The 16,451-nt window shown below is 31.0% G+C and overlaps 1 protein-coding gene across 1 annotated transcript; it reads right to left on the bottom strand.

Moving 5' to 3' along the window:
* Positions 1–12,411: 12,411 nt before the first annotated feature.
* LOC107951529 (U-box domain-containing protein 29) lies at positions 12,412–13,959 on the bottom strand. Its single transcript, XM_016886593.2, has one exon. It carries the CDS (start codon positions 13,716–13,718, stop codon positions 12,498–12,500), a length of 1,221 nt encoding a protein of 406 aa, XP_016742082.1. The 5' UTR covers positions 13,719–13,959; the 3' UTR covers positions 12,412–12,497.
* Positions 13,960–16,451: the final 2,492 nt, after the last annotated feature.

Below are 16,451 nucleotides of genomic sequence, written 5' to 3'. Positions count from 1 at the left end.
ACCTTGACGGTTGAGTATGCCGAGGTGATGTGCCGAAGTCTCTCCTTGCTCCTATTTATTGATATGGAGGCTGGATTCAAGCAATAATAGCCTATTTCTCCCTGTAGTGTCGCCTATGTATTGCATGAGAAATTGAATTAAGAAGGTATTTGATAAATTATTGAAATTTTTTATTTTATTGGAAGTTCTTAATATTTAATATTTTAAAAATTAAAAAGTGTTGGTTAGTCTTTGTATTTCGACAATATTTGAGATTTAACTCATGTATTTAAAAAGTGAAAAATTAAATCTTTTTCATTTAAAAATTTTAATCTAGACATTAAAATCGTAAATATTTTTTTTGTCAAAATTTGTTAACTTGAAATTTTGATTAGATTGTTTTCGTATGACATGGCCTATGATTAAATAAAAAATAAACATGTTAAATTGAAAATTTTGAAAAAAATTACAAACAAATATAATGATTGAATTAGGATTATTAACTTTTAAACTATAAGGACCAAATCTCAAATCTATACAAGGATGAATAGCACATTTTAACCTGTTTAAAATGCATATGGTAATATTTTTTTTACTTAATATAAAAGTACTGATAAGAAAAATAAGTAGGTAGCTACTTATCATTTAATATTGAAATGGTTATGTTAATTCTAATTTTTGAAAAAAAATTATATTTGAAATAAATTATCTCATCTTAAAAATAAATATTCAAATCATCATAATTAACTTTTATCCAAAACTATTTAAAATAATATAAATTATTATATTAATAAGATCAATAATTAAGAAATAAATAAGTTTTAAAAAAATAAAAGTTACTTATATCAAACAACATATAATTATATGTTGTAATTAATTTTTACTAATTTATCAAACAATTTTCTAATATAAATCCAGTAATTATAATATTTAATAGTAACAATTCAACATTTAATTTTTCAATTTATAAAAAAAAAAGAAAAAAAAACTTAATTGTTCTTTAGTAAGTGATAAGCAAGGTTTTCAAAATTATATAGATGGTTAAAACAATTAGAAAATTGGTTTGCCAATCTAATCTATTCGTCCAATTTGATAAAATAAATCATTAAAAAATTAATAAAATATCTTTAAAAATTAAAAAATCTGGTTCAACCGGCTTTTAACACTATTCAATCAATTCGTATTAGTTCTCGAGTCAACTAATCTAATATCTTTATCTGGACAGATATCCCGACCAATTCCCAATTTGATCAACCAATTCGATCTATTCAAACAACCATGGTGCTAAATAACTTTTTATCTTCTTATCATTTTCAATATTATTTTATCATTCTAACAATTGATTTTTATTTCTAATAATCAGAAGTACTTAAAAAATTTAATTGAGAATTGATTGAATATTTTCATATGAAGCAAACTGTAAGTCCAGCTTAGGTCGGGTGACTCAAAGGTTTAGAAAAACATTTTCACTGGTAAGGACTTTACTCAATAGCAGTCTTCAAGAGCAGGTATGGATTAGGACAAGTAATCATAGCCATAGCCATAGGCATGCTTAGATTCAAACAATGTTAGTTGGTCACTGAATAGAGTAAAAAGTGATCATAGACACCAATTTCGAGAAAATGGATCAAACTCATATTTTTAGAGTGGGTCGTTGTTTAACATCCAAATAAACAAACAATTATAGACTCAAAGTAAAATCATGTATTAATAATTTCAACAATAATCCTAAGATCATAATCATATGTAAAAGCAATAAAATAATAATGATTTAACTTTCAACCATAGCACTTGGTTGATGTAAAATTTATATGTTGTAACCATTATTGGTTCATGGGAATAACCCCCACATTTTGCTGTCCATTCCCAATTTTGTTGCCCTCAACTTTCATGTCTTTGTATGTGAGATAATGGGATGTGTAGTTACTGATTTTTTATGGGAAATCACCACTATAAATACCAACTAATATAAGATCTTTAAACACCAAAAAAACTAAAGTAATTCCATTTCAAAGATAAGGAATTATATACACCACCTAGTGAGGTTTTCGAGTGCTTAGAAGATTTTAACAGTTTTTAGTTTTTCATATAGTTAAATTTGACGTTCTTGTCGGTGGTTTGGCGTGCTTGGCGGTGGTTTGGCGTGCTTGGCAATGGTATAACAACATTTGGATTTTGGCATTTGGTTCAAATAATGGTTAGAGGTATTTATGTCGATCTTTTCCATTATTTTATATTGTAAATTGTTATTTATGCTAATATTTGGCATCAGAACATGGTAAATCTTCGTCTTATCCGATTTTAAAAGTTTGTAAATTTCTCAAAATAACAATGCCATATTTCTTTGAATTTTTTTAAACATATTTTGAGAATTTTTATTGCAAACTTTTGTGCAAAATCGTTAGATTTTATTAAAGTAAAATTTCTAAAATTGATTATGTTATAAATAATTTAAAGAAAAATTTTAGAAATGTGTTGTTTGAGTATTTTTTATGTGCCTGAAGTAAATGGTTGTATGTGAATTATCTGGTTATTAATTACATAAGTTTTTAGGTGCATAAAAATTTTAGACTTATTGCATAAGGTATTTAGCAATAAAACTTTAGAATATATGTCAAGGGATCCAAATAATTTTGTTTAATTAGAGAATTAATCACAACATTAGCAATAAAATTATTTATTGTAGTAAGGATCTCATAAGATTTATAGACATTAGATTTGCATAATGACTTAGCAACAATCTTGAATAACGTTTAAGAATTAATATCTAGTTAAGTGATTTTCATAATTTTATTTAGTTAAAGATTAGCTACAACATCTTTTGTTAAATAAAATTATTAAAGTTAAAAATCACATATGGACAGCATAGGTATTAAATCCCATTGCATAATTTATTAAGATAAAATTATTAGATAACCTTTTATAATTACTTACAGGAATTATGAAAATGAATTTAATATTTTTTTATCGAAAGGATAGTAAATAATTCTATCATAAAATGGATCTAATTGAATTAAAAATTTAGCCCACGGTAATTTTTATTACACTAGATTCATTATTTACATAATTTGCATTGGTCAATTATGATTTATGTTTGCCTCAAATTTTGTTCGTTCATTTTGTAGTTTTACAACCTGTGAATATGTTTGATAATAAAGTAGACATCCCTAAATTAAATAGTGAGAACTTTAAACTGGAAGGAGAGTACTCTTCTCCAATTGGGGTGCTTGAATATTGACTGTGCCACAAGAAAATCTGAGCCACATATTACTAAAACCAACACTTAAGTTGATCTTGCTCTGTATGAAAAATTGGAACGATCTAATCACTTAAGTATCATGTTCATAAAGTGTAAGGTTCTGACTGATGTTCGTGGCTCAATTGAGCATTATGAGAATGTCCAAGAATTATTAACAACTATTGAAAAATAATTCAAAACTTCACAAAAGTCATTAACTAGCACCCTAATCATGAAGCTCACATCAATGAAGCTCACTACCGTGAAAGGTGTACATGATCATACAAAAAAGACAAGAGATTTAGTAGCTCGATTGAGAGCACTTGAGGTTGAAATGTCTAAATCTTTCTTGGTGCACTTTATATTGAACACTCTTCCACCTCAGTACGGACCATTTAAGATCTCTTATAACACGTAAGGATAAGTAGTCTATTGATGAGCTATTGACCATGTGTGATCAGGAAGAGGCTAGACTCATATTGGAGAGGAGAGAGAGTGCATTGACGATTACTCAAGGAAAGAAGACGGTCCAAGCCAAGCAAAAGGGGAAGGCCAAAATGCAACCCCAAACTAACATAAAAAAAGAGTCCTAGTGTTTTCTTCTGTAAAAAGAATGGCCACTTAAAAAAGGACTGTGTAAAGTTTAAGAGCTAACTTGAAAATAAAGGTAAATCAATCTTACTTGTTTGATTTGAGTCCAATATGGTTGATGTTAGTTATAACACATGGTGGATTGATTCTAGTTCTACAATCTATATATCAAATTCCTTACAAAGATTAAGAAACCTAAGGGAACTAGCGGAAGCTGAACGACACATCTATTCAGGAAATAAGATGGAGTCGCATGTGGAAGCAATTGGAACATGCGAATTAGTGCTTAGGAGTGACTGTTTTAATTTTAGAAAAGAATTTTTATATTCCCAATTTTTCTAGAAATTTAGTTTCTATTTCAAGACTTGCACCTTTTGGGTATTATTTTAGTTTTTAAAACACTAGGTATTGTGGAATCAAGAAATGCAAAATTTCCTTAGAATGACTTAATTAGTGGGAGCAATTTGTCTCGAAACACGATTCTTATAGGTCAACTTTCCACTTAAAATGAGAGATTGGTTATCATACATAACACCCCTCAAGCTCAACCAAGTGTTGAACAACCAATCAATGAAAATCCACAAGCTGGTGAAAACACTCCAGTAGATCAAGCAGTTCAAGAAACTCCGAAAATTATTGAACAACCAGCTAAACAACATGATCCACGAGAAAATGTTGGTTCAATATTGAGGAGATCTACTAGAGAAAGGAAATCAACAATTTCTAGTGACTATATTGTGTATCTGTAAGAGTTTGACTATAATATTAGAGCTGAAAATGATCTTGAATCATTTTCATAAGCCGTTAGTTGCAAAGAGTCAAAATTGTGGTACAATGCTATAAAATAATAGACGAATTCCATAAAAAATAACATTGTTTAGGATCTTTTGTCATTTCTAAAGGCGTAAAAGCCATTGGATGTAAATGAGTCTTCAAAACAAAAATAGACTCAATATGAAACATAGAAAGACATAAAGCTAGACTTATTGCGAAAGGATTCACTTAGCAATAAGGGATCGATTATACTAAGACTTTTAGTCTTGTATCTAAGAAAGATTCATTGTGCACTGTGTTAGCATTAGTAGCTCATTTTGACCTTGAGTTGCATCGAATGGATGTGGAAATCGCATTTCTTAATAGTGACCTAGAGGAAGAGGTATACATGGAACAACTTGAAGGATTCTCCTCTAGTGAAGGTGAACACTTGGTATGCAAGCTAAAGAAGTCTATGTATGGATTGAAACAAGCATCCCGACAATGGTATTTAAAATTTCATGAAGTTATATCTTCATTTGGTTTTATTGAGAATATCATGGATCAATGCATATACCAAAAGGTTAATATGAGTAAATTATGTTATTCTATATGTGGACGACATTATACTTGCACAAATGACAGGAATATGCTACATGAGGTAAAACAATTTCTTTCTAAAAATTTTGATATGAAAGATATGGGTGATGTGTATTATGTCATTGGCATTAAGATTCATCTTGATAGACATCGCAGTATCTTAGGTTTATCTCAAGAAATCTACATCAACAAAGTTTTAGAAAAATTTCGGATGAAAGATTGTTCATCGATTGTTGCTCCTATCATGAAGGGTGATAAGTTTAATTTGAACCAGTTCCCGAAGAACAAATTTGAGAGGAAGAAAATGAAAAACATTTCATATGCTTCTATTGTTGGAAGCCTGGTGTATGCTCAAGCCTGCACAAGACCTGACATTGCATTTTCAGTTGGAATTTAGGAAGATATCAGAGTAATCTAGGTATTGACCACTAAAGAGCTGCAAATAAAGTTTTAAAATATCTTAAAGAGACAAAGGACTACATGCTTGCATACAAACGATCAAACAATTTAGAGGTGATTGGCTACTCCAATTCAGACTTTATCGATTGTGTTGATTCACGTAAATCAACATCAGGTTACATATTTAAGTTTGCTGGCACAGCTATATCTTGGAAAAGCGTCAAACAAACCTTAACTGCTACTTCCACTACGGAGGCTAAGTTCATTTCATGTTTTGAGGCTACCTCAAATGGAGTATGGTTGATTCATTTCTGGCTTAAACTTGTGGATTCAATTTCTAGGTATTAATGATTAATTGTAACGATTCAGTTGTTGTATTTATGGCTAAGAAAAAAATGAAAGTTGAAATAAACATATCGACATTAAGTATTTAGCCATAAGGGAATGTGTTAAAGAAAAGAAGCGGTCATTGATCACTGATGGGCGTCGAAACCACCAAAAATAATTCTTACAAAAATAACTCTAAATAGTAGTTATAGGGTCAAATCCACAGGGATTAGATGTTATAATCAACTTTTGTGTTTATCTTGTGAACAGAACGTTTGTCGTGTCGAAAGTCGTGGCAAAGGTCGTGCCTACTTGGGACGGCAGCTTACCTTGGGACTCCAAACAACTAACCGTGAGCGCAAGCTTGCTCACTTACTTATCTAACTCTTGCAAATGTATTTCAGTTTTTTGCTGAAACTTCTCAGTACTATTGACTAGCATTTCCACTATGGCTTCCAAAGATGACTTTGGGGGTGGTAATTATTGATTCAAAGGCAATCTTTGTTGGTAAAATTGATTGAACTGAGGATTCGACCCATAACTTAGATTTGGGTGATCCTTCCACTCCATATTATATTAGTTCAAGTAGGGGTCATATCGCCTTTGAGGCGGTCTTGGAAAGTTCCTAACAACATTTGCTTATTTTGTTGAATCCTCTTGTAAAATCGAGCATGAGTCCGTCGGATGGTCTAGCTTAGTGTAAATTTCGCACAACCATGCTACGTCCATTTTACCTATAAGTAAAGTTTGAACAATGTTAGTTAGCTTATCAATTTTATCTTCTAGAGATAGAAAACTTAACCCATAAACCTATCTCGTGGGTTTTGTGATCGGTCGAAATTGTTGAGAGTTAGCAGCCATTTTGGAAATCAACTCTCGTGCTCTCTGAGGAGTCTTATTAACTAGTGACCCTCCACTTGCAACATCTATCATTTTCATTTCCATCGGGAGCAATCCCTCATAAAAATACTGCAAGAGTGACTGTTCAGTCAGTCTATGCTGTGGGCAACTTGCACACAACTTTTTGTATCACTCCTAGTAATCGTAAAGCGATTCAGTCTCTTTCTTACAGATTCCCACAATGTTTTTTCCTTAGTTCGGCCGCTCGAGTTGCAGGGAAGAACCTATCAAGAAACAAACGAGACATGCTAAACCATGCGTTGACAAATCTCAGGGGTAAATAAAATAGCAATTTTTTAGAAGAGTCAGCTAATAAGAAAGGAAAAGCACGAAGTTTGATTTGGTCTTCGGTTACTCTCTGAGGCTTCATGCTCGTGCACACCATATGGAACTCTTTAAGGTGGGTGTGCGAATTTTCATTCTGTAATCTACAAAAAGTGGGTAGTAAATGAATCAAACACGACTTTAACTCGAACGATGTTCCTCCTACTGGATAGGTTATACATAAGGGTTGTTGTTCATCCAGTGCCGCAAAGAGTTGGCATATCATCTGTTCAGCCATCTCGTTTGGTTCATCGAACGAGAAAATTTCCTCAGTGAATGTTTTGGTTTCGAATTCGGGATTTGGTCGTTTCCCGTGTCGAATGGCTTCTCTCCGTAGTTTTCAGGCCAATTTCTCAATTTCTAGTTCAAACTCAAGATTCTCGGTTCTGATCTGGTCATAAGGTAAACAAACAAAAATTAGAAAAAAATATCTCCAATCCCCAACAACGGCACCAAAATTTGATGGGCATCGAAACTACAAAAAATAATTCCTACAAAAATAACTCTAAATAGTAGTAAAGAATGGTAGTAGGGTCGAGCCCACAAGGATTAGATGTTATAATCAACTTCTGTGTTTATCTTGTGAACAGAACGTTTGTCGTGTCGAAAGCCATGGCAAAGGTTGTGCCCACGACTCCAAACGGACTTGCAAAAAAAAATAAACAAATAAATCTGGAGGTTTAAAAAATGTTTAGAAAGTAAATAATTGAATCAATGTAAATAAACAACTAATTAATATTAGAAATAAATTTAAATCAGGAAATAAATTTAGACTTTTGTAAATAGAGATAATAAGCCTTAGCCTTTGACTCGGTAGATTCCGGATTAAGAATTGATCATCGAAAATTAATCTTCTCCTCCAACGATAAGCTGGTTATAGCAGTTAAAAACATCCTAACCACCAATTCTTCCTCTCATAGCTAGTCCCAGTACGACCTACAAACCAACCCTTACCGATTATCTAACTGAGTTACACGTGTTCCCAATGCAAGATTCTGGCAGCCTTACACTCTGAAGAACCCAGCTCGAATTAACAACCTCAACCGCGTGGGTCGTTTAAACCCGATCACTTCTTCCTTGATTTGTTCTCGGTGATCCGAATATAACACGGTCGACTCATTTCTCCAACTATCAGCAAACACGACTCCAACCCAACGTACACTTTGACTTGAAATCTAGTTTAACTTTAAGGGATGAGTTGTCTATCTCGATACTTGGGAAAAAAGTGAATACCGGTTGGAATAATTTTTAGCACGAATACACATCTCACGATTCTCGTCCGGCAAGAACATCAGCCTTAAGTTAAGATGGAATTTAGTGAAGCATGAAATTATTCATGCTTTGTAGATTTTGAAAGGTGATTTGATGATGGTGGTGAAGAATGGGAAAGAAAAGTACTTGGAAAGCAATTAGACCAATTTTGAAAGAACAAACAAGAATTGGAAACAAGCAGCAGAATGCTTATGCCAAAATTGAAAGAAAAAGAAATTAATTCTATTCAATTCCAAATTGAAATCAGAATGTAGAATTAGATGTGTCCTTCCTAAATACATTAAGGCCCTATTTATATACATAGAATTTACGAATTTTAGCCTTAACTAATTTAACATAAAATTAAACAAAAAATAAAATCAGATTTTTTTTTCTATTTTTGGCTTTTACAAAGTAAAAAAATCTGATGAGTCCTTGACTTTCTCTATATTTTTTATTCAGCCTCATTTCATTGATTGTGTTTCAATTTGGTCCTTTTCTGCTCGTTTTTGTCTGTTAGCGTCCCAGTTGCATCCATGACAAGATTGAAACATAAAAGTACTAATTTAGTAGGGATCAATTCAGAAATAAATCGAATTAAACACAAAATGTCATGCAAATTAACATGTTATCAAATCACATTAACACTGAGCAGATGTTAGTTGATCCTTTGACTAAAGGCATGCCACCACACAATTTAAGGATCATGTTGTCACCATAAAACTTGTTCCCACAATGTAAATTTTGATATAATAATGATTATAAAGAAACTCTATTAAGTTTGATGTTTCTCAAATTTTTGTGCACACGTTAATTTGATTATTTCGAGAAATGTCACTAAAGTTTGGAGTTGGAATAAACATTGGGTTTATTTATTAAGAAATTTGGGATAAATCGTTGAGACATGATATATTCTAATACATGGAAGACACTAGTCAAATTCTAAGAGAAAATATCGCCATGATTTGGGCATTATTTTTCGACTTTAAGTATTCATGGCAATACAAACCAAGTGGGAAAGTGTTGGAATCGTTATTGGTTCGTAGGAATAACCTTCACGTTTTGCTGCCCATTCTCACTTTTGTTGTCCTCAACTTTCACATCTTTGTATGTGAGATAGTGGAATGTGTAGTTGGTATTTTTTATAGGGAACCACCACTATAAATACCAACTAGCATAAGGTCCCTAAGCAAAAAATAAAAATAAAAATAAAAATAAAATTAAAGCAATTTCATGTCAAAGATAAGGAATTATATACACCATCTAGTGAGGTTTTCAAGTGCTTAGAAGACTTAATCAATTTTCATTTTTTCGTATAGCTATATCCGACGTGCTTGACAGTGGTGTAACAACATTTAGATTTTGACATTTGGCTCCAACAATGACTGGAGCTATTTATATTCGATCTTTTCCATTGCTTTCTATTAGAAACCATTATTTATGCTTACAATGTATGCTTAAAGAACTTCCAATAGATCACAACCATCGTAGAGACGAAATTAGTGTTTATTAAGGACATTTGAGAAAAAAAAATTATATTTAATTTTTCACTAAATATAATAACTAAATAATTACCTTAATTATATAAAATTATTTAATTTTGTATTATAAAATTAAGTAAACAAATATTCTGACATAAATTGATAGGTGGAGTTGGAATTACTCCTTCAAAGCTCAAAAAAATTAAAAACTGGAAATTTTAAAAAATATATAAATTTTCTAGAAAATATAATTATTTTTTAAAAATTTAAAGTTAAAAAACAGCGAAAATTCAAAAATAAAAAAGAACGAAAAAGTCAGAAAAGAAAAGAAAGGATACAAAATAATATAGATATATAAATGTTTATAGTATTTTTCTAATTTTTCCAGAAATTTTGTTTTTTTAATTATTTTTTAAACAACACATTACTATATCTTTTAAATTTTTTTAATAAGTTTAGTCCCCAAATAATTATAAGAGTTCTTTTAATTTAGCAACATTTCACGTTTCATTTTTTTACAATTAATTTATTTTTTTGGATTTTTCTTACATTTTTTTAATCTTGACTCTTTTTTTTTTTCAACTTTTGATTTTTCTGAATTGTTTTATTTTTTAAATTTATTTCTCAAAAATTGAGTCTTGGAGCAACGGAAATAATGTTTTGAAACTTTAGATACCAAATTGATAAAAAGAAAATTTAAGTACCAAAATAATGATTGGGTACAACTTTGAGACTAAATTATAGGTTTACCCAATTGCAAATACAATAAACAAATAATGAGAATATATATATATATATATTATCTGTTTATTCACAAGTAAAACACACAGTAGCATTGCAAAAGTTATTAATTACAAGGAATAAACTTAAAATAATTAAATATATTCATTCTATAAAATTAAAAGTTTTTTGAGATGAGAAATTTGACCTTGAAATCATATTTATCTCTCCTCCAGTAATCTATAACTTGCTTCTTTATCTATGCAACCCAAAACCATGTGGTATTTAATGTTGGCACACCTACTACCACAACTGCTTTCGATTTTTGTCGAAGAGGAGGACATAGACGAAGCTGCTATCCAGGTTTTCATTCAGTTTGAAATTCTTTTAACATGTGATTCTTGTTTCCTACTGTTTTTGTTGCAGAGGTTTTGTCAAAAATGTCAAATCTCAAATATTGAGATTGTTAATATATATAATGATTTGTGCTACAAGTTGTGCCCCATGACAAACCACAACTTGACTATGCATCAGTTTTATTGTTGAAAATTTTTAACTTTGTATATATCTTTATACTTATCTTATTAGCAACAAAAAATACATAGGTTATCTATTTACTTGATGTAACACATGGCTCCAAGATAGAAGAGTTCCATTTCAAATATGATTCTTAAAGACTTTCTATCCTTACCTCATAATGTAACTTTGCAGCAAGCTTATGAACAATTTTAGTCCAAGCATAGAATTAAAATTGAAAACAATATAAAGGCTTGAAAATAATTTATTTAAAAATATTTGGATATGAAATTTCAAGATAAATCTTTTCAAATTAAATGAATTTTATCTCATTTTACATGGGATGATTTTGAGATTATTTAAAGCCTATATATATATATATAGATGATTCATGGGATAAAATCGGATGTAGTTAGATTTTTTTTTAATAAAATTTAGGGGTGGTTATATGTTCATGGTAAAGGATTTTTATTGAATGCGTATTTTATTTTTTATTCATCTTTGAATGAATAGTTAAGAGCCTTTAAAAGATGAAGGAGAAGTTGCTTAGAGAGAGTTTGTATTGAATGTATTTGGGTGAGTCTGTGATTATCTGAGAGTTAAAATACATTAGACTTGAATCATTGTTTTTATCATGAGTGTAACAATGAATTTCTCTAAGCAAGGTCTCGCACAAGTTAATAGTGCACTAAATTACATTACCAATTTATTTGTGTTCATTCTAATATTTATTATTTTGTTTGTATTATTGTGCCAATACTTACATCAAAACTTGTATCACATCACTTACCACTTACCACAATCTAAATAGACAAATGTTTATTAGGGTTTTCTTTACATTAAAAGAGTTAGGGTTTTTCCTTTTCATTTAGAAAAAAAGTTAAATATATTTAAGATATATGGCAAATAGGTGGTCAACTTAACCGGTTAATAGATGGATAATTATAATGTGGGTGGCACAATGTAATTTTTTATAATTAGGTGGTAAAAATGTAATCTTAGTTCAATAATCATTTATAAATTTATTCAATAAATTATTATATTCTAGTTTAATAATTATTAATTTTCTAACAAATTCAAATGAATTAAATAAAATTTTATTTTAAATTTAAAAATTAACCTTATTAACTTGAATTATCAATTGGAATAAAAAATAAAGCAAAAGAAGTGGAATAAAATTTAAAAAAGCGGGTCCAAAACCAAGTGACAGGTCAAATGTGATGGTTGAATGGTACAGGCTGTGAACTCAAGTGAGGTTCGCCTACCTGTTGAAAGCTCCCATAGGAAGGGAAAATGGGAATTCCAGGAGTAATGTTTCTAACAAAAAAAAAAAAACATAGAATCGTGTTTCCTTTGAACTAAGTGGTAATTACATGAATCTTGTGCGTAAATTTATGTCCAAAAACAAAGAATGCTCCTCAACAAGGTCTAATATGTGTAGTCTTGGTTTCATAACTGCCTAAACACCAATCTTTACATACAGCTCTTAGAGCCTTAACCAAATCCCTGCACATCATCTTCACGTTCCCTTCCCCTTCTCTTTGCATTATTACTAATATCTTCGTCACCCCATTCCCTTTTACCACCGCTTCTTTCACTTTCTCCTCTTTGTTCAAGCAACACGTGCTCCACAACACCGTTACGGCGTCCTCCGTCCCCGTTTTAGACAACTTCAACAGCTTTTCTACGATCGCCGCCGCGCATTTTGGCTCGGAACTGATTGCTGACCTCCCTTCGCTGCAAGTGCTAAGCGTTGCTAACAACTTCAACGACTTTTCTGTGAGCGAGTTTGATGGGATTTCAACGATGCCGTTTTCGATGAGGCGGGATCTGACGGAGCGCGTTATTGAAATGGTGGTTAAAATGGAAGTAACGGCGTCGTTTAAGGATTCGTTGTTGTTTGTTTTCAGGAGCTGGAGAAGGATGGATATAAGGTCTTGTGAGTCGGAGATCCTGCGTTTGGATTCCGAGTCAAGTGCTAGTGAGTCCAGAACTCGGACTGACTTGATCTTCGAGTTCAGGCTTCCGTGTTGAAGAATTAAAACGATTGCAGATAAAAATTTACTTTCCTGATTGCTTTTAAGGATTAATTTGTTTAACCCTTCTGTGACTCCATTTTCGCTCAAAATCAAATCCAAAATCCTAACCGCCGTTTCCAAAGCTTTGATTTCCACACATTTCCTTTTCAAAACTCCGGCGATTACCTCAACGAAACCGTCGAATCTAGCTACAAATTTCCGGTTCTCTTCGCAACAGCTTACGAACTCGGCAACCTTAGACAAAGAATCGACGCAGCCCTCCCTCTCAACCTTCTCCATCAATAGCTTAGCCTGAACCTCGGAGATCGCCGGAGGCGTCGCCGGAAGAAGCCGTGGAGAGTTAGAGCCTGGCCGGAGAGTAGAAGACTGGATCCAGAGATTAATTAGACGATGGAGAGTAAGGTTAGGGATGAAATCCTTGGAGGGAAGAACCTGCATGGTGGCTGGACAGGTGTCGTGACCAGATTCGAGCCATTTTTGGATGCTGGAACGATCGTAGGTAACGCCCGTACAAAGGCTAACCGGAGATTTCATCACGTCAAGTGAAATTGGACACCGGAAAACGCTGGGTACGGTTATGTACAGTTCCTCCTTCACCATAGTTTTTAATTTTATTATAAGAAAGAAGTTTGTTTTTGCGGAGAAGCTAGGCTTGGGATTGAATAGAAGGGAAAAGAGGTTTATATGGAGAGGACAGAGGAGTCAAAGTATACGTGAAATGACGTCGTTTGAACGTGTTTTTTTAATGAGGGTCGTTGGTCAAATAATCAAATTCGTGTGGTCTCATTTTCCATTTTTTTGACTTTAAATGCTACATTTGAATAAGCAACATAATTAGGTATGAGCAAAATTAATCAAACATTAGCAACGTGGAATTGCAGTAATTTTTCTTTTTTTCTTTTAATTCATTAATAAATCTCAAGCTAAAAAAAATAACAATCAAATTTATTCAAGAAGAATTTTATCAAATGTAATCTTTTAATAATTAAAATCGACCTTAGTGGGAATTATAGTTCTAATTTCCATTGAGAGCTACTAGGGATTTATAGAAGAAGAGGGCTTTCACCTACTAAAAAAATTTCAACATTTTTTTTTTTTTTGGAATTTAAACTCATGCCCCATATGGCATTGTTGGGTAAGAGGATACTATTTGTTCTCACTTGAAGAGAAATTTAGGAAGTGTAATCCGTTGAGGACCAATAGACCTATAAATTGTACACGACGAGAATTAGAAACCAACACATATAATTATGTATAATAAGTCTCGAACTTAAATACCCATGGCTCAAACAATTATTTAGTTATTAAAATTAAATAAACCAACAAAAATAAATATAAAATATCTAGTTAATAAAATCCAAGGTATACTTAATTTTCATTTCTAAAAAATTAGTGAATAATCTCAAAAGAAAAAAAAAGAGTAATTGTTTTGCATCAAAATTTAAAAGTAAATGGATTTTTGTTGAAATTATAGTGGTAGATGTATATTTTAAAAACCTTAAGATTTTATTTATTTATTTATTTTAAATTTGCCTTAAAAGAATGGACATAAGTAGATTTTCACTCTATATTTAAATTTTATCATCTATCGATTAATGGGTTGTGTTCAAATTTTGAGATAGTAATGGAAAAAAAAAAACTGGGTACCAGTTAAGACGTGCTTGACTGGAATACAAAGGAAGAGAAAAGAGAAGAAGTCTAGTAGAGAGTTGGTAAGCAAAGGTGAGATGATTATTATATGGAAAATTGATTCATATGACAATTTAATATTTTTGCAATTTTATCAATTTACTTATTTAGTCAAAATTGAATGACCCAACTTAAACCCTATTCCCTCTTGTTTTTCATTTTTAAAATGTTTAACATGTTTTTAGTTTTTATTGAAATTATGGGTCAAATGCCGACAACAATCATTACATTTATTTTCAATTTTTTAGTTGAATAAAGTTGGAATTTTAGATTTATTATTTTCGATTATTCGAAACAAACTACCTCTTTAGCATGGTTTAGTTGAGATTGGTGTTTAATTTCAATTTTTGAGAGGTAATAATTTTTTCCTTCTTTACTAAGTAATAACGAGTTGGACAGAGCAAGTGGTGTAGTGAGTCAATGCTCACCGACCACGAACCGGCTACTCGGCTTGCCTCCTTTTGGGTGTAGAATTTGTGAATCCTTTTAATTTTAATAAATAAATAAATAAAAAGACCAAGTCAAAATCAGTGACGGGCTCTGGCTGTTATTCTCTTCGTCTTGCCCACCACCAGTTGGCTCTTGACCCTGCTTATGGACGGCAATTTTAAAATTTTTATTTAAAAAACTCAAGTTTATTTTATTTTTTAAAAATTTTCCATTTTATTTCATATATTTAAAATTTCCATTCTTTATTAAATTTTTAAATGTCGATTTTGTTACCTACTATGGTTTGAAAAATAATTAACCCCTAATATTTATTTATTACATTAATTTTAAATAAAAGGATAACGTTAGTTTTTTTATTATCAATTACTTATTATTCTATTAATTTGTTTTAAATTTTCAATCTTTGTATTTAGCAATTTTCATTAAAAATAATAAAGATATAATTAGTTATAAAAATATTTGAAAATAGTTAAAGAAAAGAAAAGAAAGTGGAAGAGAGGAACAGTAAGAATAAATTAATGATTACATATGATTCTATTTAGATGATCAAAACTTGTAAAAGAAAGGAATGTAATTCTAATGGTTAAATATTGGAAATGAAATGATTAATTATAATAAACTTTTACCATTATAACAATTTCATTAACTTATTTTCACCAAAAATATTCATAAAATTATTCCTAAACTTTTGTCTTGTGGGTAAAAAGGGATACTCAATTTCTCTTATTTTCTCTTTCTTAAATTAAAAACTCTATCCAAACAAAGGAAGAAAAAAAAATTATTTTCCCTTACTTTCCTTTCCATTCATTTCCCCTCGGACCAAATGTAAGATAATCTCTAGTAATACGACTAAGAGAATGTAAGATTCCTTAACACACACTACCATGTTTGGTTGAATTGGCTGAAATTTAAAATGAGTTAAAAAATAGTAAGGGGAAAATGATAACAATGGAAGGGTTTAGGGTAAATTTTTATACAAAATAATATATCCCCAACAGATAGCATCGAAAATCTTACATAGAAAACTGTGTATCTCCTCAAAACCAAACGCACACTAAATCCAACCTACCAAAGATTATAAAATAATGAAATGAAGTTTCAAAGTTAGGTTTGTCAAATATGGAATAATTTTTCAACTCTACAGCTCCCAGGAAAATGGGGCCATACTCTTTGAAAAAAAAGAAATGTGAAATG

This window comes from Gossypium hirsutum, chromosome A02, assembly GCF_007990345.1.
Source record: "Gossypium hirsutum isolate 1008001.06 chromosome A02, Gossypium_hirsutum_v2.1, whole genome shotgun sequence".
NCBI lineage: Eukaryota > Viridiplantae > Streptophyta > Magnoliopsida > Malvales > Malvaceae > Gossypium > Gossypium hirsutum.
The sequence above is the reverse complement of the archived record's forward strand: the minus strand, read 5'-3'. Positions and strand labels throughout refer to the sequence as shown.

Excerpts from the sequence above, each read along its gene's own strand:
- LOC107951529 (XM_016886593.2), bottom strand. The coding sequence starts at position 13,718 with ATGGTGAAGGAGGAACTGTACATAACCGTACCCAGCGTTTTCCGGTGT.